At 35.6% G+C, this 10839-nt stretch overlaps 1 protein-coding gene across 2 annotated transcripts; it reads right to left on the bottom strand.

Moving 5' to 3' along the window:
• Positions 1-2034: 2034 nt before the first annotated feature.
• LOC107792317 (uridine-cytidine kinase C-like) lies at positions 2035-10636 on the bottom strand. Of its 2 annotated transcripts, none has more exons than XM_016614527.2 (12): positions 10005-10559; positions 8317-8683; positions 7550-7664; positions 6590-6785; positions 6395-6508; positions 6057-6230; positions 5156-5350; positions 4945-5067; positions 4744-4865; positions 3317-3431; positions 2908-3183; positions 2035-2667 (listed from the first exon to the last, which is right to left on the bottom strand). In XM_016614527.2, the coding sequence occupies exons 1-12, from the start codon at positions 10020-10022 to the stop codon at positions 2449-2451; spliced, it is 2034 nt and encodes a 677-aa protein (XP_016470013.1). In that variant the 5' UTR covers positions 10023-10559; the 3' UTR covers positions 2035-2448. The 2 variants fall into 2 exon arrangements, with proteins under 2 accessions (XP_016470013.1, NP_001312468.1); NM_001325539.1 differs by lacking the exon at positions 10005-10559 and adding an exon at positions 10588-10636 and having other exon boundaries at positions 2227-2667.
• Between the last annotated feature and the right edge of the window lie 203 nt (positions 10637-10839).

The raw sequence follows: 10839 nt of genomic DNA, 5'->3' as shown, positions 1-10839 counted from the left end.
TGATTATAGTCGACTCTAATTGGTTGATTTTCAGTTCCAATTGGTGGATTTTCGACTCCAATTGGTTGATTTCAAATGCCAGAATTCAGTTGTTCCCTTGCATGTTGCTGGTGACTTGAAGTTTGACCCAAATTTTGTTCGTTTTCCATTGATACAAGAATTCACAAGATTTACAAGAAGATTTCTGTAATAGCGGAATGGATCGACAATTTCGAGCTAGAATATCAAGCTCGGTCGCTGTGATACCATGAAATTAATTGAATATTGGAGTGGGTATGAACCCTAAAAATGAAGAAGAAGTTAGGATACAGAGAGAGAGTTAGAGAGATGAGAGGATCAGAAAATGATTTTGCATATTCACGTGTGTTTACAACAAGGAAATATTACACTTTATATAGTTAACTAATTAACGGACTAATAAAGGTCTTAACTATTTCCTAATTTCGGTTAATTAAAGTTATAAAAAGACTAAGCTGCCCTTCCTAAGTTACTCCTTTCTCAACATATATACTAGGTCAAAATTATTTTTTATGTATATATAGTAGATGTTGAATTCCATTAATTTCTTCGTGTGTTTACTTCTTTATATTTTGAATCCCCTTACTGAAAATCTTGATTCTGCCACCGGAGCTAGTGTAGTGTTTATGGATTCGGTGGAACCAAGTAGCACTGATGCAAACTTTGTATTTGTGTTTTAAAAAAATCACTTAATATATATAAAAAAAATATTCGAAACCCACTAAGCCGCCTTTTTAGAATTCAGAACTCATAAACTAAAAATTCTAGCTCCGCCTATGCCATGAATATATTTGCCGGTTTCTTACAAAATCACACACCCTCTTTAATTTCCAGATCCTCTGTCATGTACATTATACTTCCAATTAAGAGAACTACATGTATTTTTAGAGCAAAATTAACTACGGCAGGCTACTTCATATTTTGATAATAACAAGCTTTTTTTTTTGGTACATGATAATAATATACATTTAAAGACATGTAAAGCTACTGCCAGTTAAAAAGCTGACGTTCAAAAATACTGGGAAAAAAGCAAATACAATGATTTAGGGTCTAAGATCTCTTTTTTCTTTCTCTTTTTGTTTTAGTCGTGTTGTCTTTTAGTTCTCGTGCTATGTATAATTTGAGAAGAGGACAGTTTGTAGCGTCATTCTTGCATCTTTGTTTTGTGTAATTGTCCTTTTGAGGATTTGATGTTGCCATTACGCCATAGATTCGAATTTTTTCATTCTGGATAAATGTGTAATATTTCAAGTTAATTCCCACACGGATTTATCATAATAATTAAATTAGAGTAATTTTAAAGTTAACTACTAAAACCCGAATAGAATAAAACAACTTAGGGAATATCAAAGGTCAAAGATCACTTTTAGCTCGATGCCGATAATATGTAGTATATTATATATCGCAGTTATTATATTGAAAGCGACTATACTATGCCATTTTTCCCAATATCAAATAATACAAGTTAGGCATTATTCGCCGGCATACTAGAAGCGTTTTGTTATCTCATCTTTGTCTAGATTTACTAAGATAGTTGAGGTTTCTGGTTATTTTGGTATCTATTTTGTACCATTTTGTTTTTAATTAACTGATAATAGGCTTGTAATGTTTTATTACTGGTTGTACATAAAGTATGTACCCTACTATACACAATTCTCATAGCATTTACTTATTTTATACCTGGGCACCCATTAGTCAATTTGCTTAATGTCAAGAGTTCAAGACCCTCTGTAGTATTTTTCTTTCTACTTATTAACGTTTTTCTTTCTTTTCTGATTTTCTATTTTTTGGTCTATTATTCCCTTTTCAAAGAGTTAAAAATATATACACCAACAGTATAAATTACATTGTCAGATCGTCCGAAAAATATCTACATGTAAAAGTGAATTCAATAATCTTGAAATTAAGTAAGACTATTTGCTAAAAGTAAAGGTGACCTGTATTTAAATACAGGAATTACGGTAAGGCCCAAAAAATGTTTCGTCACATTATCACAAGCTAGACAACCAAAAAGGAGAGGCTTCCAATTTCTTTTTCAATCCATTCCATTCCTTTGGTTCCCAAACAAAAGGTCAAAATTGCATATAAGGACCCCTAAGGAGAAACAATTGCAAAATGGAATGTTGATCTTCTGCTATAGACCAACTTCTATTGAACTTTTAAAATATCTACTGAAGAACATATTTAATCAGAGCAACCCCACAAGTATAACAAAACTTGCCAAGATTCATCCCCTTCTTTAAACAAAACTCAATGGGAAACAGAAAGCATTAATCTGCCTTTCTTGCCCCAAAACACAGATCAGTCTGATCCATGAACACTAGTCTATTCCGATCGAAGGGTACCATAAGCAAAATACTAGCATGGGGCTTATGAACTAAAAATTGTCTATAGGAGCAATGATGCACTGTTTTACATTAGGAAGAAGAATCAGTTTCTGTTTTGTAGGCTCTTAAACAAAAATAATCCCAATCCACCAACTGCTAAGGTTACAATGAGAGGCACTCTGATCGAATCAATATCGGTAATATCTCTTCTCTTGCTTTTTCTTGATTGCCGAGATTGTTCTCCTAGCCTGTCGCGAAGAAGATTGCTAAGATTGTCCAACTGATGTATAATTTGACGTTGTCCACGTGCAACATTAGATAGCTGTGCATCACAAAGAGAACGTAAGAAAACCTCGCATACTTCAGGAATAATAATTTAGTTATCTAATAAAAGATTCTGCACATAACGGGACCTAAGCACAGCGGCCTGCCTTTCTAGTAAAAGAAGACAGTGCAAATTGACCACTTTGACAAGTCAAATTGTGACATTCACATGTGCATTAGAGTAAAAAAAGATGATTAATCATAGGTTTGCATGGCAAAAGCCTAGTGAAAAATGTACCTCTTCCATCAGCGTGGACTCCTTTGGAATTAGCGAAGAAGATGATGAAGAATTTGGCATAATCGATCCTGTCAAGGAACCATTTTCTAGACCAGATATGAAGTAAGAAGTTGGGCCGGATCCATTACAAGCTTCAGGTTGCAAAGCCAGATTTTGAGTGCTTGGAGAAGCTCTTTTGCTGCTTAACTTGGAATTAAGTTCTTCCATTCTAGATGTAAAATCATCCATCCGATCATTCAAGGTAGAAATTTGTTCCGATAAATGTGTAACAGCTCCCTTAGGAAACAAGGACAACAACAGGAAGGGTAAATCTCTGGAAGTGTCATGAAAGACGTGATGCACGCCAAGAAAGCAATAGTAGTATAGTGAAAAGAACTTGAAAATATTTCATTGTTGCTAAATGCAAAACCTGGTTTGCTAATGTTGCTGCTGAATCAGTGTTCCTGTCATCAAACCTCCGACTATCAGTATCTATCTTCGATAGATGTTTCTCCCTGTGATTTGCGTATGAATGTGACAATCCACTGCAAAATAAATAAATAAATAACCAGATCAATGACAAATGAACTTGACATCAAAACTTCTCGTGGACCGTCGACGGGTTTCATCCCAATAAGGATGGAGATCCATGCAAGTTTCTGAAACGCTTCACATTTAAGACTAATGCTCTTTAAATTTCTATCTAGGACATACACACCCAAATATGCCAAGGTCTAAAACAGTCCAGGACTGAACAGACACCAACAAGCAAACGAGAACACTTTAATATTTCCATGTTTCACAACTCAACCATTCATAGCATTCAGCAGTATGCCCTTGCATCGTTTACCTAAACTTTAACATACTTCACAATGCAAATAATTTTTGTGGATATCATACAACTTATAATTTGACTGTGCTCTAACAGGGAAATTATTTGAGTCGCAAAAATGCATAAAAGCGGACAAGCAAGCTTGAACGTGCAAGGGCAGGATAAGACGCCTAGATCATCAACAGCAGAATATTGCCAATTTCATATAATTGAGAATTCGTAGGATGTCATCAGAGAGACGGTGCATGATAAGTCCTGGTGACAAATCCTTAAAACACGCAGAACAATGATACCGCTATGGTGGCATGCAAATTGCTAATGACTAAGAAAACACTGAATCTGCTCAGCTGTTCATTATAAGGATTTGGTTTCTTGGCAGGACACCCAGCCAAATCAGAGCATTTCCTAGAATATAGAATGCAAAGAATGACTTGCTTATGTACAAACCGATAAGGAGTTGAAGACCTAATCAAACAAATTAATATCTGCGAGCAATCTATTCAACCTACACATCAAACAGAATGACACATAGGCACATATACACATAAGCTCATGCCTATCAGAATATGCATGAAAATGAATATGGTGAGACTTTATCCTCTTTCTTCATTAGCTCTCTCATCCGGTAACTCCTGCAGCCACATTAGTATGTCCAAACCACAGGTTGCAAATCTTCCAGATGATTGGTAAAGTGTGCAAATTAGAGCTGAAGAAGCTCCTCTCATTATTCACCTACAAAACTCTCTTCCACCAATCGCGCCGCCACCCCGTCCTCTCCTTCTCCCTCTTTTATTAGGAGAGGATAGTTGTCATCAATTTGCTGGAAGCAGTTAAAAGGGTTGCTTAACCAAAGCAGCCTAATATTAACGGTATTGAGCCACAAGCAATTACTAGCATGGTGAGACATTATTCAGCTTATTGATGAAATCCCGCTGTTTTTCACACTATTTTATTCTTTTATAATAAGCGATAAGCCATTATCTAATGCAATGTAGTCGATAGGGAAATATGGGATAGATGTGTACCCTCTGAAATTCTTATTTCTCCATGCTACTCTCTCTGCTGAGGCTCGAGAGAGAGCTTCTTTAGGGCTGGAGACAAGATCTTCATCTAAGCTAAGCTTTGTTTTCAAATCATCTGGTAGTGCCTGCAATATTATATCTGCTAATAAAGTGACAGAAAACCGTAAAAGCACATTAAGAAAAGATATTGGAAGCTAAGCATACCATAACTTCATTCACAAGCTTCTCTAGCTGTATTTGCTCAATATATGTACGTGGAGTGTATGAACCCTCCAGTCCCAGCTGATCAGCAACAGATTTTACAATAACACGATCTCTTCCTTGCACCTTTGCAAAGTTAAGAAAATATCTAGCATATTAGAAGATTTTAGCATTGTATCATAGCAAGGAGGAGAGAATAGAACAAGTCTACTACCTGAACATAATGGCGGTTCAGTTGTTCTAGCCAATCAATTTTCACGCAGACCTTTTCATCAGAAAATACGTGACTGCTTCTTTTGAGTATTGCCGCAATTGTGTATCCCAAAGCCATCAATCCACCAAGAAGCTTCACACTGACCTCAAAACTGATTCTTGGTGATATAACAAAGGGAGAATCGGTGACCCACTCCTACAGTTCAAAATCAGTTAAAGTTGCGACCATCAAATTGCCAGTAGACCAGCTTTTCACATGTATAAATAATTCTTGGCAAATGTAGTTGGTCAAGAAAAGCTGATATACCCGAGCACCACCAAATAATCAAATAAAGTAAATATAACCATGGAGTAGAAATTACTACGATTAACCAATACATCCTCGAGTCTCTCAATAAAGGATATAATCCAAAGAACGAATCAGGAAGGCTATAGCATAAAATGTATTGTTGGACAATTGTGCCAATCAATCCCATGGTATTGCATTCTTATATTGGCATACAACAGTTGCAACATAAAATGAGCAAGGAAGTCTTTGACACTATTTTTCTTCTTAAGTTATTTGACGAAATAACTCTAAAGCGTTAGGTCATTGACATCAGCTACAGGAAACAGAAGGTTACGAATGCAAAAAGTAACTTGGAATTTTCTTAGCCCCTTACAAAAAAATGCAGGTAAAAGGACAGGAAAATGTTGTTTCCCAAAAGCTTGAACATTATTCAAGTGTTTCAGGAAAGTGAATAGTACTACACACACGACTATCGAAAATTAATTAGGAGAATAACAGATTGTCATCAGTAGCCTACATAGTAAAGCCAAAATGGCCTAGCAAACAAAAGTACTTTGTAGCAGTTGGTCAGTATTTTGTCAAAAGCATTGATCACTATAACAAAAGAACAAACCTCAAACATGAGACTGTATTTTCCCTCTTTATTTCGCATCCTCAGATATGATTGGCAAGTCTCTGGATCTTCACCAGGTGGCAGAAGGTATATGTCGTAAGTTTCTTCCGTACTTTCAGTGTGTTCTTCAGATAGGGCAGACTTGATTTGAGCTACATTCACATTCCTAGAAGACTAAAGGTACAAGAGATAAGATAAGCCCTTTTATGTCTTTATTATTTTAATTAAATCATTTGTTTCTTTTTGTTGAGAAAGGTAACAAATAGTCATTTATTTCTGATCGCTATAGTTTTCCATGTCAGGAAATTAGAAGTGCTATTTACTTTTAATATCCTTACCTTTAAAATGTACGTAGGACTCTGAAATCCAGTAAAGGGATTAAATTTGTTGATAATTTTTATATGTGCAGTCTTGAGATCAGGTTCAATAAAAGCCTTGTACATCGGATAAACCTGCACCAGACATTATGGCTCGGAGAGTGAGGACAGAAAGTTTCAAGTCCTTTTTTGACCAAAATCATAGAGGAAACAGACCGTTTCAGATATTTGATGGATTATCTCTGACGGCTCCTGCCTGGCACGTTGTATATCACGTAAAACCCTTTTTACAAGATCAAAGTGAACTCCACCTGTCACAGATACGCGAAGGTCCAACAAAGGACGCAACTTTTCACTCAAGGCATAGATACCCTCAATAATCAAAATGCGGGAGCTAGGTACTTCAAGAGTCCTGCAGTATAGCTAATGGCATAAGTTCAGATCATACTAAATGTAACAGATAAACCTTGGATAATTAAAAGAAAACAAAAAAGGTGTGTTCCCAACTTTGAACAACAAAGGCTTATTATTCAATAGACATATGACAAGAAAAACCAACCACAGTCAAGAACTTGTCAGAGAGGATAAATCGGCCAAGAGAAGGGGGTCAAAGACCAATGTAAACTAAAGCCTTGACCAAGAAAAGAAGAGTAATGTGGGGCCTCATTTCAAAGAATAAAGATAACTGTGTAATGACTGAACTCCAACTATGTTATGAAAAATCAGCAACCCTAATGCCAATTAAGTAGCATTCACGAGTCAAAGAACTAGCACCTTCTGAGTAGACCACAGAGAAAAAAAACAAGCAAAACTAAACTAGTTGATAGCATAAACCACCACAAAGATGAACAATGGACTTAGTTATATAAAATTTGGGTATGTCAATTTATAGTTAATTTTCTGTTTGAATCAGGTCAATGAAGAGTCTAGGTACCATAGCTCCAAAGATGTCATTATTGTTTTAGCCATGTAATAGAACCCACCCAAAAAATATTATATATGGATCTGCAAACAGCCAAAAGCTTGGAGGTACACTTCCTTTTTAAGCATTCAAACATAATATTTTCGCAGACTAAGAACAGGTAAACAAAATTTTAATAGCCGCCTGAATGAATAATGACATCATGCAGATAAAAAGCATAGCATATTACATGAATTAGAAGTAAGGAGATGAACCTGTAGCCTACACGAGAGCTAGATTTGAAATCGTATATTGGAACCTCAGCCTGCTTCCCAGCCTTTAGATCATTGATATTTTTTAGCAGCGTATCATAGTCTGTTAGTCGTGGATCTGTTTCAAAAACATATTTAGACCTGGTAAAGTACAAAATATCTAGTATTAAGTTAATCTAGAAGTACTAGTGACACCGATATCAGGATAAAACAATAAAGAGAAATCAGCTAAGAGCAGATTAGATCTCAGCTCAGACTTTTTCACTGAATGTTATCTTCTATTAAACATATATGCTTCACGATTAGAAGAGGCACCCACCTCATTCCTGTGCATAATAGAGATTATGCAGAGAAAGATTAGCCAATATACTGTGGCTCTCACAACTCTTTGCAAAATATCTGGTGTTCTCAAATTAAAGGGATTAAATCAGTAGCCGAAAGAGGATAGCACTCTATTCAGTAGGATTTAGCCGAATAATCACCAAAACTTTCCCAGGGATAAAGAAAAAGAAAACGGGAGGTTTATAAGAACTCAAAGTGCCAATTCTACAGAGAATAATAGAGTCCTGAACTTTTGAGCCCCCTTGAAATCGGTGCGAGCTTGAATTTTTAATCAAAGCATGGTATACAAGTGAAATTTCCCACTCGTCAACAGCTTTCTCTACACCCTAGCTAGCATGTATAATCAGAGGGCCTCAAGGAAGTGGCTGGGGAAAATTAATTAAAAAAAAAAAAAGATAGAGAGAGAGAGAGAGTAAATACATTCTTACCATCAAAGTTGCCATCAACTATTCGACTAGCGTCATTATAGTTATCCATTGAGATAACCGCAACACTTGGCATGAAGCTGAGTATTTTCTCAGTAAATACAGTTTTTCCAGCTCCAGAGGGACCAGCTACTCCAACTATAATCAATCCTTCGTTCTTTTGAACCAACAATTGGCATGCACGGATTACAACAAAGAATCCTTTCTCAAATGACAAATTATCAGGTATCGAGACAATCTCATATCGATCACAATTCTTTCTCTTAACTAGTCGAACCTGGTCCTTTAAGAGACCAGCTCTTCGATGATTTGATTCAGCATTGCCATTATCTTTAGCCATTTTAGACTCAAAACAACACAGAATTACACTCTGAAATTATAAAACAACCAATATAAAAATCAGAATGAGAATACAAAGATCCAGTATAAAAATATAAGCCAAAATGATGCAATTAGTAATCATAGAACTGTTAAAATTTCTTATCTAATAGTAATTAACATGCTGAAGATAAAGCACTGGAAACATTATGCTGTAGCACATAATCATTGTTAACTCTACAGAATCTCTTGCAAGAACAAGCTGCCCTGTTTTTTCAATTCTTATGGCACATTGGAATCACAAAAAATAGTCATCACACATTTATGACGACAACAACTTCACACATGACTTGTATAAATTTTATCTGGTAGTTAAATTCACAGGAAATCTCGGACAACTTAGTTGCACGACTAGGACTGTATAAGCAGAGAAGAGAAACTATAATGCATGGTATAGCTGCTATAGCAGAAATCAAGGTCGCCTTTGCAGTAGAGCATCATCAGGAAAAATGATTAAAGGACCATCAATGCGAACGAACATTTAAGTACAAAGATTGTTATCATCCATGATTGAAAATATAGCCCATTATCCTATGACCCAAAAACATATCCTCCAAAACTGACATGGTCAACTGTTACTAAGATCGGGAGGCTTCACAGAACATTCACTTCCTAACTAACAGACATCTATTATGAATACATCAATTGTTGGCTTTAATGCAGACAGCATCAGCCTTTTGCATGTATATGCTACGGGTTCTGTAGAACAAAATAGCTTTGGTCCAAACCCTGTATTTATCTTACAAAATTTATTGAATAGTACAAATTATTAATTTAGAACCCAGTAACTAAAAAGAACTAGAATTCCAAAACCATAAGCTTCAAATCGTGGCTCCGCCTCTGTTTATGAAGGCATATACCATAAAGATTAAATTTCCATCTGCATATGCTGCTAAAAGTGTTTACAAGAATAAGGGGCAAAGTCAAGGGTAAGTTTCTCATCGATTTGGACTCAAATTATGATGCTGTCTTACTCCATTACTACTAAGGCAACCACGTTACTGATTTGCTCGAATGCAATTAACAGGAAACATGTACATGCATTTTCCTGTAAACTCTGGTACCAAACAAGCTAGGTGTTTTTCAATAAAGACAAACCTTTTAAACAAACAATACTGAAACAGGGACATCACAAAATCCAAAAGAGGATCAGTTTGATTTTTCAATAGATTTCACTTTCTTGGAAGTTATCTGAATGTCCTATAACCTTTAGCTATAACCTAAAAAACACAGCAACAAGCGTGTTGTCACGAACAAATGTTCAGCCATAAAAGCTTATTTAAATATTTATAAAAGAGGCATTTTTTTCCTACTTTTTTGGGTATAACCATCTTGTATCGGAAACCCAATTTGCCCGACTAATCCAGATTCGTGTGCCAGTAGGACCATAAAAGGGAAAGATCTCCGGACCAGCGTTTCTGCATTTCCAGAACTCAAACCCGAGACCTATAGTTAAGAATGACGAGATTTCATCCATCCCCACCACACCTTTCATGGTAAAAGAGGTATGTTTAAACTAACCAAAATTCACAAACAACTGATAATTCAGAGGCAACTGCTGATATTCAAAGAAAAAAAAAAGTGCAGCAGCAAACTATAACAGTCATCAAATCACACATCCCTTTTCTTTCTCTTTGCAATCAACACATTGCAACTAAGAAAGCAGAATAAATACCCAAAAAAAGTTTTTTTCAAAACCCCTTTGGGATTTAATACCAAAAAGTGGAACAAAACAAGAAGAACCCACTTTAACACTAAAGCATTAAAGCAAACAAAGACAAATAACAACCCAGAAAATACAATGGAGGCAAAAAAAATGAACCTCCACCCCCACCCCCACCCCAACAATATCTGATTATATTCAATGTAGAAGTTGGAAGAGCAAAAAACACTGACCTATGAATATATGCTACAGTGGGGTTACTTCAAGAAAAGCGTAGAAGCTTTTTTGGCCTTTTTTTCTACTAAGGCAGAGGGCTCAATTTATATATGTTTGTTTCCTTTTTCTTTTTCTTTTTCTTTTTTTTTGCTTTTTCCTTTTTTTTCTTTTTTTTGGTTTAATTATCGAGGTATGTGAGATATTTTTGCTAAAATGAAGGAAGCTGTATGAAAATAATTATATTGTGCATGTTCATTTATTATTCCGCT

This window comes from Nicotiana tabacum, chromosome 24 (genome assembly GCF_000715075.1).
Source record: "Nicotiana tabacum cultivar K326 chromosome 24, ASM71507v2, whole genome shotgun sequence".
Lineage (NCBI taxonomy): Eukaryota > Viridiplantae > Streptophyta > Magnoliopsida > Solanales > Solanaceae > Nicotiana > Nicotiana tabacum.
The sequence above is the reverse complement of the archived record's forward strand: the minus strand, read 5'-3'. Positions and strand labels throughout refer to the sequence as shown.

Excerpts from the sequence above, each read along its gene's own strand:
- LOC107792317 (XM_016614527.2), bottom strand. Across the intron at positions 6,509-6,589 it reads TCCATCAAATATCTGAAACG|GTTTATCCGATGTACAAGGC; the intron begins GTCTGTTTCCTC and ends TGTCTGGTGCAG. Across the intron at positions 6,231-6,394 it reads GTCCTACGTACATTTTAAAG|TCTTCTAGGAATGTGAATGT; the intron begins GTAAGGATATTA and ends TTGTACCTTTAG.